The sequence below is a fragment of the Protopterus annectens genome, chromosome 15.part0 (assembly GCF_019279795.1).
Source record: "Protopterus annectens isolate FY-2018-M chromosome 15.part0, PAN1.0, whole genome shotgun sequence".
NCBI lineage: Eukaryota > Metazoa > Chordata > Ceratodontiformes > Protopteridae > Protopterus > Protopterus annectens.
The window spans coordinates 448,491,511-448,508,595 of record NC_056749.1 but is presented as its reverse complement, the minus strand read 5'-3'; the positions used below and the strand labels follow the sequence as shown (position 1 = coordinate 448,508,595).

Genomic DNA, 17,085 nt, shown 5'->3' with positions numbered 1-17,085 from the left:
AACAAATAATTTTGACATTGTAGAAGTACATTGTATTTAAGGTGTCTTATGCCTTTAAGGAGAAGTGATGTCATGATCACTATAAATAGAAGGAAAGGGGCGGAGTACAAACCATTTGAAAAAGTTTTCAAACCTTTGGGAACGAAAAGTGTTTTACTTGTGTTGTTTTAATTAACCAAAAATATTGAAGTTGGTATCTCTTAATAAATATTTTTTACTTCAAAGCAATACAGAGTCGCTGGTGTTTGGATATAAGGTTTACATCACTTGGATACAAGCGCAAAGAGAGGAAATTTTGTCAGGTACATTTGCTATACTTGGTCTGTTTTTCTGCAGCTATTCCAGGCCTTTTGGTTTCTACAGTTATTGAGTTTGTAGGTAGATAGTTCTCTTGGTAATTTACTAACCTTGATCAGGCAATGCAAACCTTGAATGTGCATTTGACCTTAAAACTAGTTCTGTCTTTGTCCTTGAAAAGGAGATCTAATTCTAAAAGTTGGGTCTTGATGAGCAATAGTTGACCTCTCAACCCAAGTTGAGTCAATATTTGTTGCCAGTTGACCATTTTTCAACCAGCATCTAATTGCAAAGTGTATCTTTCCAAAAAGGAAAGAAGGGTGAGCAAAGCAGCAAGTTGGGCAAGAACATTTGCCATTATTGAATGCCCAACAAATTTTGTCTTTAGGTAAATGTTGGATGATGAATTAGCAGAAATGAGGTACCCAGGCTAGTCACTGAACCAAATGACTGAGTGGCAGTGGTCTCAGAGTAACAATATGACCACTGCCTTCAGCTTCATAAAACACTGATCATACTAGGAACATGCCATCCTTCTCTGCATGTGAATTTGAATGCATGCATTCCTTAATCATAAGTAGTCCAACAAAGGAAGTGCGTGTTTAGGGTCTTTCTCAACTAAGTACCTAAAACCCAGTTTTCCCAATTTTTTTGTGATGACTTAGAGGAAGCTTTTTTTACCCAGTACAGCCAAGGTTTTGGCCAAATCTTTGGATCCCATATTCTCACCCTTAGCTATCCTCTGTATGCTGTCAAATTGAAAAAGTCTTAGTAATCCCCTTTAACCAACTTATCTTTAATGTTGGATGGTACATGGGCCATAATATGAGATCATGGAAGTGTAGATCTTGCAGCATTTGAAATAGTCACATGAGAGAAAAATTGAGTTAATTTGTAATGAGAATCTACAGGTAAGTTCCCCTTGGACAGATTCTGTAGTAATTCACCTTATTTTGGACAGCTGCAGATATGGAAGGAGGAATGGAGCTAAACTGTGTTGCTCTGGGAGTAGAGCTGTTAATACTGGGGTACTTGAAGCCAAAGCCTTTTTCTAAAACTAACTCAAACATCTTAGCTCTGCCATGTCCTGGAAGTGACTAAAAATTCCTGCAGATATTCATCTACCAACTGACCTCCTTCTGGCAAAAGCATCTTTGATTCTGTTCCCATCTCATTACCACCAACATCCTAGCTGATCTCTACAATCCATGTTGGAATTTAACAGGAAGGCTTCATTAAATGGAAGACTTCTTCCTGTTTTCATCATCTAGGTTTTTTGGGAGCTGTTTTGGTTAGTGACTGTTTGCCTTTGACATCAGGCAGATTTTTCTTTTTGTTTTGTGACACTCTTTCCTGTTCATAAATAGCTTCTAAATCCAAAAACAGGTCTTGAATCTCAGATGTTAAACATTCCCATCTATCCTTTAAGATCAGCAGAGAAGAAACACCTGTAAAGAATAAAACTGATTAGTGAGGCTCAAAATATACTATAATGATGTAACAGAATTAAATATAAAGCTAAAACTAAATAGGCTATATTTGTAAGCAAATAAGCTATAGTACAAATCACGACAGTGCTCCTGCTCCTGATTCTCAACAGAAAAAAATATATTTATTTGTAAACAATAAAGAAATATACGATTTATTGCTAAGTAAAATTAGATTTGTGGAAATCCCTCATTAGAAGACTGTTACTGCATTATTTGTTATTAATATCTCACCCCTTTTATCCATAAACTAAACCACAGTATGTTACTATTTACAAGTAAAAAATATTCCCACTTTGTAGTCCAAAAGAGATGTTAAACAACTCCGACTATATTCGTAAGACATTGGCCAATAGATCTGATAACATGGGTGAATGCCTGCTAATGTAAATGGATGCATGGAAATAGAAAAGCATTTAAGCACAAACATGTAAAGTAAACTTCCAAATTAAACAAAACGATGACTGAGTTCCAAACTCCACGTACCAAGAAAATAAACAAACTGGAAGCGAAAAATGAAGGCAGTCACCTTCCAAATTTATTATAGGCTTAAAACAAATACACAACAAATCCACGCCAGTACCATATAAATGAACGCTTTTCCACCATGAGCGTTTTCGTCTCAGATAGACATCATCAGATAAAAACATATGTTTACAATTAGCCTTTTATATCAATTTAAAAACAAGGAACCAATCATGTTCGTATAAACTATATAAGCCTTCAAATCACATTACAGTTTCAATTAATTTTGTTCTCCTTTGTAAATTCATCAGTATTCATTTTAAATAAATAAAAATTAAATAAATATGATCAAATAAATACATACATGTATAAATAAATACTTTCCTATAAGTTAATAAATTGTTGTTTAAAATTTTATTTTATTTAAAATTCATTAAAATAAAATATATTGATGTAAACCTAGTACTTTATATTATAGGTGTTTTGTGTAGACAATAGTGCCATCTCCTGACCAAATAAATTATTACACCGTTTTGTTCATGTTTTTTCAGCCCTTATTTTTAAAAGGGGTTGAATAGATATGTATTCATTTAAACCTGGCTTTTTGTTTGCCTCCAAGGCCACTTGCCACCAAAGTTCCCTACATAGCTCTCAACCTTCCATTGCCAAAATGAGGAACACTTGCCTTCATAATGTGGAACAAATGGGCAAAATGTGGAACACATACTAATGGCTTGCTAACAACTTCAACCTGGAAGGTCATAGGATGGTTAAAATATGCTGGTTTTACTTATAAAGAAGATCCTTTAATGAATTAATATGATTAATTTCTGTTTACCACTGATTTCACTTAAAAAAATTCCTAACACTGAATGTGTGACAGACTCATTCAATGTGGAACTTTGAGGAACTTCGAGGAACATGAACCTCATAATGAGGTACACTTGAGAGGTATGGTTCCCTATAGGCTATTATTTCTTCCCAATGGCCCCCTCTATTATCACTTACTACTTGGTCCAAAACAAAAAATTGAAATTTAGATCCTGTGCAAACCTTAGAGTGCCTATGAATCGCATTTGTTTCCTTTTCTTTCCTAATATCATACATGTGTTCATATATTCTTTTCTTAAGTGTCCTTTCCGTCTTCCCTACGTAAAATGATGGACATTCCACACATGTAGCCAAATACACAAGCTGGTCTGAGTTATCCAATTCAGCTTCTGTATTTGTATTCCCTGTTCTGACAGTTCTAGTTCTGTCTGTTTCTCCCATCTCATGACTTTTTCTCCTAGGTCTGCCCATTCTATATTTATGTTTTTGTTAAGCTAACATGTGGTAATCAATTAGATTTATAAAGTGCAAAGAACTCCTGGGGCAATGAACAGCTGGCTACACTCTTCCCTTCTGTGTCCCAGTATAGGTTACGCAATACCAATCTGTTTGCATGATTTTTAAATAATTCTTGCTCATATTCTTTATCAGGTCCTGGTGTGTTACAATAATACAGGGTACAGTGCAACAGGTGTTGCTTATCAATGTCAAGGTAGGGAAACTTGCTGATGGCTACATTCATTAACTCTTTGGTCACAGTCCCTGGACCAGTTGTAACCAAGTCCTGGCTGTACCAATAAAACATTTCACCCTCCGATTGCACTGTAAAGGTATCAATTTGTCGCTGTGCTTCCATACCCTGCATGGTTGGTACTACTGCTATACCAAATAGCTGCATGAGGTCTCTGCCCAAGAGGTTTACTGGGCATTTTGTCGAAACAACAATTTTACTTTTCTGTGTCAATCCTGAAACTGGATCAGCTATTGCAATGTTACAGGAGAGAGGCTCCCGATACAGCTGTCCATTAGCTGCTTTGACCAGTATGTAATCAGGTGACTCTGTGTTTTCTGGCAGTTTGGAGGGATGTATCAGGGTTCGTGATGCCCCTGAGTCACACAACAATTTGACTTCCCTCCCTTCTACCAAGAGTGTATCTTCTGGTTTTGTGTCTGCTAAATAAAGCTCCAAGCTCAATAAAGCTAGGTCCAATATTTCATTTTCTTCATTGTCACTAACTTCCTGCACTTCCTCTATTCCTTCTATCACATTCTCATTTGTCCTTTCTTCGCTAGCCCTTTCTAGTGATTCCTGAGTACCATATAGTCAGTCCTCACCCTCCTTATCTTCCGTTGTTGCCTTCTTGTTTTTCTTGTAATCCCTTGCCAAATGTACCTTTTTATCACATTTAAAACATTCTCCCCTTTTCTTTCGCCCTTCAAAGTCCTCTGATCGTTGATCACATTGTTTGTTTCCCTGTGCATTTTTCTTGCCCTTTTTCCCGGACTGTACTACGTAAACTTCTGCTCCATCTTCTACAGAGAATAATTGAGCTTTCTTTTTCTTTTTGCTATTAAAATGCCTTTCGGCATGCCTAGCATATTCAAGTAATGATTGTAACCTTCTTGTTCGATGGTCTACCATATGTTTTGTAATAAAACTGCTTATAGGTGCAATACTGCCCTTTAAAAATGCATTCTTTAATTGCTGTTCATATGGGGAATTTTGTGTTTGATCTTCAGGAACCTGCATTCCACAGTGGTTATTAAAACACTCTAATAATCTGGCATAGTACCGGTCAATTGTTTCACCTTCTTGTTGGATGTATTGATTAATGCAAGTCCAGTCTGCCCTAGGTTTCCATTTTTCAGAGATGCGGTCTGTAAGACCTTTTACTCTGGTGTCTAATTCTGAGCTGCTATGTGGGAGGGGTCTTTGTGCAGCGTCACGGGGATTCCAGTTCCCACTAATCATGTACCAATCTGGCCCTACAATCTGTCTAACTACCTTTTCTATTTCTTCTCCGTTTAGGTTATAACTCAGCCTCATTCCTTGTAAATCTTCTGAGAATTTTCTAAAATTAACCTTTGGATGGGGAATTCCCTCAGTGGCTTTCCAGATGTCTTCCAGAGTCCAAGGTCTATACACTAAAATAGTTGGGTCCTGATTGTCGTGACCAGCCTGAGGATTGGGTACTTCTGTAAGTGGGCATATTTCTTCTTCTTCACTTATAGATCGTGAATTCTTAACCATTTGCCATTACTCGATGCCTTCATCTGAGTTACCTGCCTTTGTTTGGGACCTGGTCCTGATGGGATCTCTAATTTTAGTCAGTTTTAGTTTCATAATATCTCTATCTTCAGTGACTACAGGATATCGTGGGGGTGGACTAACCTGTTCACTTGCTTCATATTCTGGTAAGGGGGGCAGCGGTGCTGATGCTGTTACTAAGTTATTGTCCTCCTTATCTAAAAACATTGCTTTTGAATTTTTGTTCTTTTGTTCCCTACGGTTTACTTCCTCAAGCCACCTGTGTACCTGAGGAATTCCTAATAGACGTTGCTTTTTTACCCGACCTTTGGAATCGGTTTTGAGCTGTTTGATAAGTTTGATAAGTGAGGATTTTTCTAATTTTCCGTCAAATTCGTATTTATTAACCCATAATAATATTTAATATTGTCGGCATGCTGCGACTGCATATATTTTGCGTCTTCTGTTAGAGGTGGATTTTGGGGTCTTTTTGTGCAATTATTACCCATTTTGTTCTACCCTTTGATTTCTCTTAATTTTTTAACGTGGTATCATGAATTTTGTTATAGTCTCTTCAGAATGACTGCCTACTTATTCTGTTTCTCCTGATCTATGACAAGACAGTAATCTTTTTTGTCCCTGACTTGTGAGAAAAATACAGTCTGACAAAAACAATACACATCTAGTCCCTGATCTAAAACAGAAAGAAAAAAGTAGATTCACCTAACCTGAGCCCATGTGATTGATCACCAATTCGTGGAGACCCGTCACAGATCAGAAAGTGGCTGGCCTCTTTTGAACGACAATTCAGTCGGAGGACTTTCCATATAAGAAGAACTGATTTGGTTTCTTCCCCGTACAGTTTCAACCACCTGGCCGTCTGATCCAAGATGAAGAGAGGCTTCTGGTCCGAAGGACCAATCTGTCACCAATTCATGTTAGGTTGAAGCAAGGCACCCTTTATTACTTGCAGCAAGGAGACAAAGCATGTAGGCACAAGGTTTGTCTGAATTACTGGTGATTAGTATGTTATTCTTATACAGTTCTGTCCCTGTCACACAGAAAATGTTACTATTCTATTGCTGACGTAGTTAGACACAGCTTTCTGTATGTTCTACAGAAAATGTTACTAGACTTATTGCTGACTAGGTTAGATTATTTGCTAGCTTGCAAAACATTTTGAGAAAAACAACCTGGCCTTGGGCTTATTTTAGCCCATTTTAACTTTTCAATTCTTCAATTGTACTGTTCTAATACATGTGTTACATTTTGTCTAGATTCAAGGTACATTTCTAGCTTTGGTACAAGTAATGCTGACTATGGTTTATACTTTCAAGCATCTATTATTTTTTTTATCAAAGCTTCTAGCAGCTGCATACTTTCTCATAGCATAAGCAGAAATGAATATCTCTTTGTTAAGTTTCATGACATTAGCAGAAATGAAATGTCTCTTGTTATTTTCATGACATTAGCAGAAATTAAATGCTTCTTTTTAAGTTTCTAATAGCTGTGCAGATTCATGCAGTGTGAACAGAATAAATGTATTAACCCTTTTAAACCTCAAATGCACTAAGCATACATATTACTGTTATATATTTTTCTAACAGATCTCAAGAATGTATCACTGCCCTGAAGAATGCTCTGAAACCAAAGAAAGGAAAACCCAGGGTGTTCCAACAAGTGGAACCCCCTCACTAACGAAATCTCCAACTGAAAGATTAAGTCAGGCACTGAAAGCCACTCATGCAAAAAATATAACTTCCATACCTATACAGCACCATTGATCCAGTCATCAAAACAAGACACACCACTGATAAACTATTCAGCAGTAAAACAGAAAAAAAACATTACAGACAGAACCTTTCAAGAAGGCCCCTCTGATCAAAGCTGTCCAACAGCAATTAAGGCTGTCAACCGTACATCAGAAACAAACACTAAAGAATCATAAACAAGAAGCAATAATTATTCTGAATACAAAACTAAAATACCTTCATCCAAAAAAAAAAAAAAAAAACATGAAAGAAGCAAACCCTGCATCAAACTTTTTTCCCAGACCCCGATGTGTTACAAATTGTGACCGGTCACTATCATCAGCTCTGTGGCAATACTAAGATATGCAAATTAAGAAAAAATAGATTGTATTTTTTTAAATAAACCTTTAGTAAGACTGACATGCCTAGTCACTGGCAGAAAGCTCCATGCCAGTTAAATGAATAACCCTACCATAGCTTGCTAAACCGAAGTAGATGAATTTATGTTTACATGGGTTCTGCTGAGCTGACCAGTGAAGTGCAGAGAATTCACTTTGAGTGAGTTTAAATAGACTCCTCTACTCTACCTACCACTGACTCGGCTTGTATTAACATGCTTGCAGTCAAGCCGATCTTATTCTAGCTTTTATGCTGTCTCTCTATCTGTTCTCAGCAGACATAAGAGAAAAAAAGCAACATTCTTCTGGGTACAACTTGTTGGCTCTATGGCAAATTTTATTTATGTAAATATAAAAGCAGGTAGGTCCCATGAAGTGAGCAGCTGAACAATTTAAGAAATGTGATCTAATTAAGCACTCTCAGCATATATGTACTTCAGGACGTATCCAGTCTGACTCTTGAGTCATATAATTAGAATGCCCTGAGTTAGGTTACTAAAGAGAACACGTGCCATACAAGTTATTAATAGTGGGACACACATTTCTTCGCAGATAAATAACAGAATTTTTGTTTTAATACACAGTTGAATTTCTAGCAGTAAGTCAGAGGGTATCCATATAAACAAACAGGCTGTATAATGATTTGGGCCCTTTTAAGAGAAAATTACAAGAACACAAGATAGATAACACCACTGCATATTCTACAACATAGGAATGAAGAATAAAAAATCCAAAAACGTGCAATATCTGCTCTTAAGGGATTACTGTATGCCCAAAGAATCAGTCCCTTTTTGTTGGTAAATATGTATATATGTGTGTGTGTGTTTTATTTATATATATATATATATATATATATATATATATATATATATATATATATATATATATATATATAAATATATATATGTATATATATTATGTTATATTTCATCACTACCTCCCCAAGTCAGGAGTGGGTAATTTGCACGCCTGCTGCCTTCCTTGAATATGATAGCCATTTCTCAGGCTCACTCTCCGGAATCGAACCCTGATTCCCCATTACCCATGGTCACCGTGGTAGGTACAGATAGTACCATCGAAAGTTAATAGGGCAGACATTCGAATGTCATGTTGCATCATGAGGACACACAATTGGCCTGAGTTTATCTAGAGTCACCAAAGCTGCCAGGCCGAGGCCCAGATTTGTTTTGGTCTGATAAATGCATGCATCCCCGGAGGTCAGTGCTCATCAGCATGTATTAGCTCTAAAATTACAACAGTTATCCAAGTAATGGTGGAGTCATCAAAGGAACCATAACTGATTTAATGAGCCATTCGCAGTTTCGCTGTAGCATCCGTGTGCACTGAGAGTTGCATATGCTTTATAATAGTAGCAGTGTTAATTGTCCATGTTCATAGTACTTACTCACAATGCCTTTTCCTTACCCATGTTAAAAATTGCTGATATACATAGATAGACACAGCAGTGCTTTAATAAAGTTTCAAAATATGAAACAAACATCTTTACAGTTAAAATATATCACTAAACAAAAGAAAATAAAAGCATCTTATTGAAACTAGAGCACTTCAATGCACTTCTGCAATTGTGAGGAAAAAGCTATGAATGTAACCTCAGCAGCTGAAATTCTAAAAGTAATGTTGAGTGCTAGAGCCAGCTTGGAAAGATATGATAGAGAATTTTATGTTAAAATGCTCATCTTCAAGGGAAGGAGATAGCTGAAATCTGACCATAAACATGCCACTTAGCAAACGGCTGGGTACTAAAACCTTAAAACACAAGGGAGTCATGAGAGTTCTACATCTATCAATGTGTTCATCTAATCTGTGAGATAGTGATTATGTACAAATCCACATTCCCTTGGCCTTAGCGTAACAGGCAAAGCAGTCTTCTTGCTAACCAGTAGGGTAAAGGAGAAAAAGGGAATACTAGAAAATCCCATTCTTGCCTTCCAGTGCCAACCTAAAAAAATAACCAAAAGGCTAATACTCTTTCTAGAAACTGAAGACATCCCCATGTAGGGTGAGGTGGGTGCCCAGAGCTGGTGATGTTTCAGAGCAAAATTGCCTATAGGGAAGCAAGCCAATTTTATGGTCAATTGCTTACTGACCATCTGGCTTTTGCTGCACAGCCCTAACCTAATGACATTATATTAAAAGTATAACTCTCTCCCTAGAAATACTGAGATGCTTCAGATGGTAATATGGGGTGCTCACAGCTTGCAGACACTGTGACTAAATGGGCCTGTGTGTAAATAAATTGTTCCTATTTCTGCTTCTGAATAGTAAAATTACAGACCATGCAGTAATGCATGCCCTGAACATAAACACAGCCTTATCATATCAGGAACTGAGCCATCCTATAAATTGCTGTTCAGTATAGCAGCCCAGTGGAACATGATGTCTTCAGTTAATAGCTGTATTTATAGGTTAACATTTTTTTCTGTTATAAAAGGGATTGATCCATAATAAAAAGAAGGAAAAAGGAGGCTAGCAACCGAAACCTGTAATAAGGAAGCTTAATGTAACATTTAAATACAGCTCACTTCCTGATATGGACAAATCTACTGATCCCTAAATGGTACAAACCAAATCTTGTAAACAATGTTTTAACATTTACTTATATTTTAAATACAAAATTGTTATGAACCAAGATTTTGGGGTAAATTTAATATAGTATAGTAAAATGAAGATACAAAATAGTACTGCATCAATTGTATTGATCAGCCAGTTCTTTTTTTTTAAACATCTTTATTGAATTATCACTTGTGACAATGGCAAATTTACATTTATATAAGTAATCAAACTGTATTATCAAGTTCATGTTTGGAAACATTATATTTTGCATATATTGCTATATATCATAAACTTTATTTGAATTTAATGAGAAAAGATCAGGTTGATGAATAAAATGCAAAGCAATTTCTTGAAAAGACACTGATACTTTCTATGTCAAAATATGACAAAATCAAATAAAAAAACAATATATTAAAGGCATAATTGTAAGCAGCATTGAGCATTCCCTTTACATATTTCTCCAACAGTGCATACACTTTTAAACTCACATTTATTTTTATTTTTTTACAGGTCCTAAAGCTGATGCTAAGGAGTGTGTTTTATTTGTTGGGCTCGGGTAGTATGCACCAGACACCAGCCTTAAGAACATGCAGAAAAACTCCAGACAAAAACAAAAATGCTCTGAAGTGCAGTCTTACAGTATAAAACATGCTGTGGAATTCATAAACGTATTACAGTTATAGTAACACATTGTATTTTAGAATTATATAAATACATTTTAATAGAACTTTGAGCTACAACTGTTTGTTTTATCTTTTTATGCTTGTATTGGTCTTGGAGCTTTCTTCCCTGGGCATCCGCTTAAAATGGGTTCTTCATCCAGTTGGACTTTCCCGGTTTCCAAATGTCAATAAATAAATAAATAAATAAAATTTAATATGACATATATTTATAAACGTAAACTCTTTCCCTTACCTCCCATAGGCCCATAATCTTTTAATTAATTTATTCATTCCATCTTTGCCCACATCCTTTTATCTAGTAAAAACAATTCTGATTTTAGCAACAATAACCCAATAGTATGATATATCATCAATCTTTTATTATTCATTATATTCCTTCTTTGCCACACTCCTTCCCCCTGGCCTCTCTATTGAATTGTCCTCACTCGAAATGCTGAGTGCTGACACATGAAAAAAACGGTTGAAAATGCAGGAAGAGCTCAAATCTCAAACATTGCACCTCTGTTTTAAACTTCTTTTTATAGGGGTACTGCACCCCCAAACTTATATATATAGTAAATGCGAGATCACCGCACCTCAGAGAACAGGGAATACTCTGAGAAATGGCCATATTGGACTTAATAAACGTAAGTCCATTTTTTCCAACCATTCAGTTTTCGTATTTCAGGACTTGCTCTGTTGGGTCCTGGTATTTCAAATGGTTACTTTCCCCAAGCTTCCCACATATTCTTAGGTCCTCTGTCCTTTATGCTATATTCAGTCTTGACACTTTTTTCGCTATATATTTTCTATCTGTACATTCTTTCTTCTGCTCCCCACAAACTGGCTAATATATTGTTTAAAATGTACTCGGTCTTGTGCATAGAAGTAACTACTATCTCCATTACAAACTATAATTTCTACATAGTTATTTAAATTGTTTAAACACTATATGCCACTACTTTGGGCTACAAACAGATGTCATATGCAGTTCGACTAAAGAAACTACAGCTCTACTCAGTTGTTTACTGTCTACTCAGAGGCGATCTATGCCTGACGTACAAAGCCATGTCAAACCCAGAATTAATGGACATGCTCCACCACAAAAAATCCATGTCCCTTAGAGCTACACGCTCCAGGGACCTAAACCTCAGCACAAAAATAAATAGGACATGCTGGAGGGACAGATTAATTTCCCAGAGGCTCCCCTCACTCTGGAATAGAATCACAATTCATGTTAGACATAGCCCCTCGCTGACCTTCTTCAAGCAAAATCTGGAAGCGTGGATGGGAAATCACAAATTCACCCCTGGGATCTCTTCTGTGTCCCTGCTAGACAGAGGCACAGTAAACTAATCTTAAAAGGGTACCTTCTGTGACCTACTTTACAGAGGCACAGTAGGCTAATCTAATAGGGAGGCGGAAGCCAAATACACTCTGGCTAGGCTTATAAATGCCCTAGGGCAGATAGCCTACCATCTACCTATGAACCTATGAACCTATGTGTATGTACTAATAACAATTTCTTTAGAGCTTTTCTCTCCAGGCCTCAGTAGAAAAGGGGTTTTGTCCACCTGGTCTTTTCCAGTAAACAAATGCAAATAAATAAATATTGTACAGCTGCATATTATCACTATGCACACTCTGCCCCTGAGGACTATTGTGATTCACATATATTAATCACTGTAGACCCCTGAAGTTTAAAACAGGCTTCTCAGTTTATGAAGTGGCCATGCGTACATAATACCCATGTGGATGCTAGGTATTACTGTGCTTGGCCTGGCACTGACCACTGTGCAGTGTGATAGTTCAGTGTAGCTCAGCAATGTAAGTTAGTTACATACAGTATTATGTGCCATACCAATTAGCTATATGTAATGGCTTGGTAAAGTATACTGTACTGTAGTATGTAACACAGCCTGATATTTTGGTCATAGGAGACTCCATTGTGAGACATGCAGATGTCCTACTCACCATGCAGAGTAAGGAGATTATCATGGTCAGTTGTCATCAGGAGCCAGTGTCTGCCAGGTCACACACAGTTCAGGTCATTGAACCACAAGTACCAGTATGACTCAGCCATAGTCCATGAAGGTGTAAATGATCTGAAATGAACCCCCCTGGATTATATGAAGACAGACACGATGCGGCTCTTGGACTATGTGTCCCAGGACACTATGACCCAAGCATTGAGCAGCATTCTACCTTCTCCAATGATGATAACACAATATGAACAGAAAATAATTATATTTAATAACCAGCTTACATTTTGGTGTCATTCCAAGGGGTTACAATATTTGTCAGCCTGGGAGTATATGGTTGTCAGACCATGCTGCTTTGCCAGGGGTGGTCTACACCTATCCCCTCTGGGCTTTCAAATACGGAATTTTTTAGGCATTGTCAGTCTGCTAAGCCTTCTGACATAGCAAAACCACTCCAAGAAAATATGAAGTTTACTGCTCAATGCCAGGAGTCTAAACAAGAAAACCCACTCACTGGAAGCTCTCCTAACCCTGGGGAATGTAGATGTTTTTACAATTACTGAGATATGGTTTACAGTATGGAGAGCACCCCAGCAGTCCAGGGCTATAATATGTTCCACACATTTAGACCAGGTATGATTTAGGAAAGCACTAAAGGTGGTGGTGTCACACTTTTCATCAAAAACAAACACACCTCAAGACTTGCAAACATTGTGATGTGTCGAGCTTCTCTATGCCTAAATTACTATAGGTAAAGTCCCATACAGTATCCTTGCAAACTACAGGTCTTCCTTTATGACCCATGAAACCCATAGCTCTTACTTAAATGTACTAGAGACATTCATTCAACCCAACACTATATTCATGGGTGATTGTAACTACTCAACTATAAACTGGGAATCATATACAACTACAAACATGCAAGCCCAGAGATTCCTGGAATTTCCCCCTGGAACAAATATGTATACCCACTAGGGGTACAAGCATCCCTGACCTTATCTTCACAAACATGAGAAAACACTGCAGCTTCTTGTCTATAATGCCGTCAATGGTCAGGTCAGACCATAAAACTGTCTCCTTTGAAATAAAAAATAAAATCTGTGAACCAGCAAATCAATGTACCTTTAGGAATTATTCTAAGGCAAACTTATTATTAAATGACACCTTGGCAAAATTCCAAGCCTTAAATCCTGACAACACTACTGCTTATACTGACTTGTTCATGAAAACCCCGTATAATCATGCTAACAGCTGCATTGAGACTGTTGAACCTACCCAGAAAAAACACATGACAAACTAAAAAACTAGTCACTCTGATGTCAGCGCAAAAGACATAGGTAAGAACAGATAATTTAAACATTAAGAGTTCATAAGCACCAACACTTTTGAACAATGGAACCAGATAACTGTTAACTGCTGTGCTTCCAGTAACTGATAGACTTAACACTGAAATGACAGTGGAGTTATAACTTTTGGAGATTGTATTAATTACTGTGAATGACAAAGGTGTAATTTTTGCAGATAATACTATTGATACAATGCAAATCACTGTTGTATTATAACCTGACCCAGTTTTGAATATGTATTACAGTTTTAGGTATTATTCAGATTTAATTCTACAGTTAATTACCTTGAGAAAATTCTAGGTTTGAAGCCAGTCAGTGCCACTTGTAGTTATTTAAGTAGTATGCTATGTTCTATAATTCAGTTTTCAGATGCATTGCACTGAGAATTACTTTTAGCAATAAAGCTTTTTCTTACCTAATTCACTGTAGCTGGTTGTGGCATTCTTATTTCACTAGATTCAAGCTAAACTACACATTCCAGACTGGTACATGTGATACTTGTGAATCCTTCAAGTTGGAGTCTCAGTGTAAATACAGTTGTACACGCAGAATCAAGAAGGAGTCTCTAACAGTCTTACTGAAAATTGTCATACAGAAGACTATCTCCATGATGCAAAAAGATAAAACCCTGACTGTGGCAGAGTTGATCCAAATTCTATTAGTGGCTTGGGCACCAGAAGAACCAGCTAGAGGAAGATGGGAGTGGACAGCTGATACTAGCTCACCCATTGGGGGGGGGGGCATACACATCTTGCTTCCCTGTGGGCATGTATTTTAGGATAGGTTTCTTGCATACAGCAATAGTCAGAATGTGTATTTGATCCATGTCAAGCCATTTGTGTTAGCTTTCATGGGGGTTGTGTGGAAACTTGAATGCCCTCAGGGAAAGACATTGTATACACCCATATATGTGACTGAGCCTGTAGCCACCTAGATGAGGGGTTAGGACCCTCTACAGTAACAATCCATATACCTACCTGGGTGATGGTCATCGATGACTGGAAGTTGCCTGAGCAGGCAGACATAAGTCCAGTTCATTGTGTGTGGACTGACCGTTCATAGGTAGGAGGGATAAAGAGACTAAAAATGCCAGATTTTATCTGAGGTATTGTCTTGTATAAATATACTACAATGCAGGCTTTCATGGGCCTTATCTTGTGCTATTTTATGAAGTTCGATCATACATCATTGTGGAAAGAATGAGTATATAAATTTTATTCAGGAAGTGAAGTGTAGTAAATGGCTAGTATATACCTCTGTTGTGCTTTATAGCTAAAAGCCATATATAATTCTCTATAAAAGTCACACTATCTGACTAATAATTTACTAGCACTTCTCTGCAATGCAAACCATATGAAATAATATACAAAATACAAATAAAGTTGTGACCATTTATTTATACCTAAAATAAACTGCAGCTTATAGCTCGGCATCAGTGACACTTTTTCCCAATGATTTTACTAAAGACCACCTAGCCGATTCAGAGAGATAGTCTTATATTACTTGGGGTGAGTAAAAAACATTGGGGTGCTAAGTTTTGTGGCATTATCTACCCAGAAAATATATGCATATGATGTTTTCTGAAATAAAAGTTTGTTTAATGGAATTTTATCTGTATTCCATTTGTATAGCATCAGAACTCTTGTTAATACATATTTGCCAGAGGGTGATATTGTCTGTCATTTTTAAATGATTAACAAAAAAAAAAAATCACAATTTTCTAAGTTCAAAATGACATATAAATGTTTAAAAATGAGACATTTTCTTAACTGAAATTAAATTCATGTGCTATGCGCATTATGAAGTTGATTGACTTTGTTGGGAGTACTTTGTTGTTGCTTGATTTCCATATTCTAAGTACTCACTTGAGAGATCTAAAATTTCTCAAAACATAAATGGGACCTGCGTACAAGATATGTATCTCACCTAGAGAATCTGTCTGTTATAGACTCTTCTTGGATGTGAAATAAAGTAGCTTTCTAGCCCTCTTTAATCATAACCTAGATGAATGGATGGGCAATTATAAAATACAGGCCAGATCTGGCCCCCTCAAACTCTAATTGAAATAGGTTAAAACTATACTGGTTATTAGTTATTCATGCTGATGGGTACTTGTGATCTGGGTTCTTATAGTTAGGCATCAAATGGTTCACTGGTTCAATAGCCTAATATTAACCTGTGACTCTATGAAAATGATACGTAATCTCTAATGAAACTCTTTTGATTAATATGTAATCTTAATTAATCTTGCTTTAATCACACAGTATTTTTTTTTTCTTAAAACACAGGTCCCTCCTGTGAAGGCCTGATAGAGGATACATGAATCTCACTGTGCAGTCGTTTTTGTTTACCTGAATTTTCTCAAGGGCCATGTAAATATTTTTATAAAAACAGTCCTAATGAGATCTCTCTAGTAGTGACTGTGGCTGAGTTATATGGGGCCAATACTTCTGAGATGTGGTTGTGTAAAAAAGAGTAACCATATTTTTATCTGTAGAAGTCAATACTGCTCTGGTAGATGAACTGGCCACTACAGCACCTGGTAGCTCATTGACAGCCTTCCAAAAAATGTCTGCACGTCATCTTAACAGGATCTGCTTATTTCAAAGGAATGCTGGCTAGCCACCAAGTCTTTCTGCTTGAGAATGTCCTCCTATTGTATGTCATATTATATAATAGTAAGTTTTCCAGATTTCCTTCTACATTTCAAACATCAGTATTTCAAAAATGCTCTTACTGAACCTAATGGACATATCAGGAAAAATATATTTTCCCTGGCAGGGAAATTCCTATTGACATATCTGGCATGCAGTTGGTTTTGCCCCATGCAGTCTATAAATTAATATAATTAAATCTGTGTTATCAAAAACTGGGGAAAGGATCTTTGCATTTTTCATTTGGTGGTTTCATGTCAATATTAGAGTCTTTAGTTTTGATATTAAAAATTAGAATTACATCCATGCTGTGACACTAAAGGATAAAGCCCTGACTATGGTCTAGGTGATGCAGGTTTGATTAGCTGTTCAGGTGTCTGGCCCAGCAGG

At 36.8% G+C, this 17,085-nt stretch overlaps 1 protein-coding gene across 2 annotated transcripts in view; it reads left to right on the top strand.

The window, feature by feature from the left end:
* The window catches only part of LOC122789754 (V-set and immunoglobulin domain-containing protein 4-like), a 432,304-nt gene extending 420,513 nt beyond the window's left edge, over nt 1–11,791 (top strand). The window contains exon 5 of one of the 2 annotated variants that reach the window (XM_044057190.1): nt 10,562–11,791. In XM_044057190.1, the coding sequence (XP_043913125.1) occupies nt 10,562–10,611 (50 nt within the window). In that variant the 3' untranslated portion in view covers nt 10,612–11,791. Of the gene's footprint in view, nt 1–6,935; nt 8,279–10,561 lie in introns of those variants that run through there. The other variant, XM_044057191.1, reaches the window with a different exon arrangement.
* Nucleotides 11,792–17,085: the final 5,294 nt, after the last annotated feature.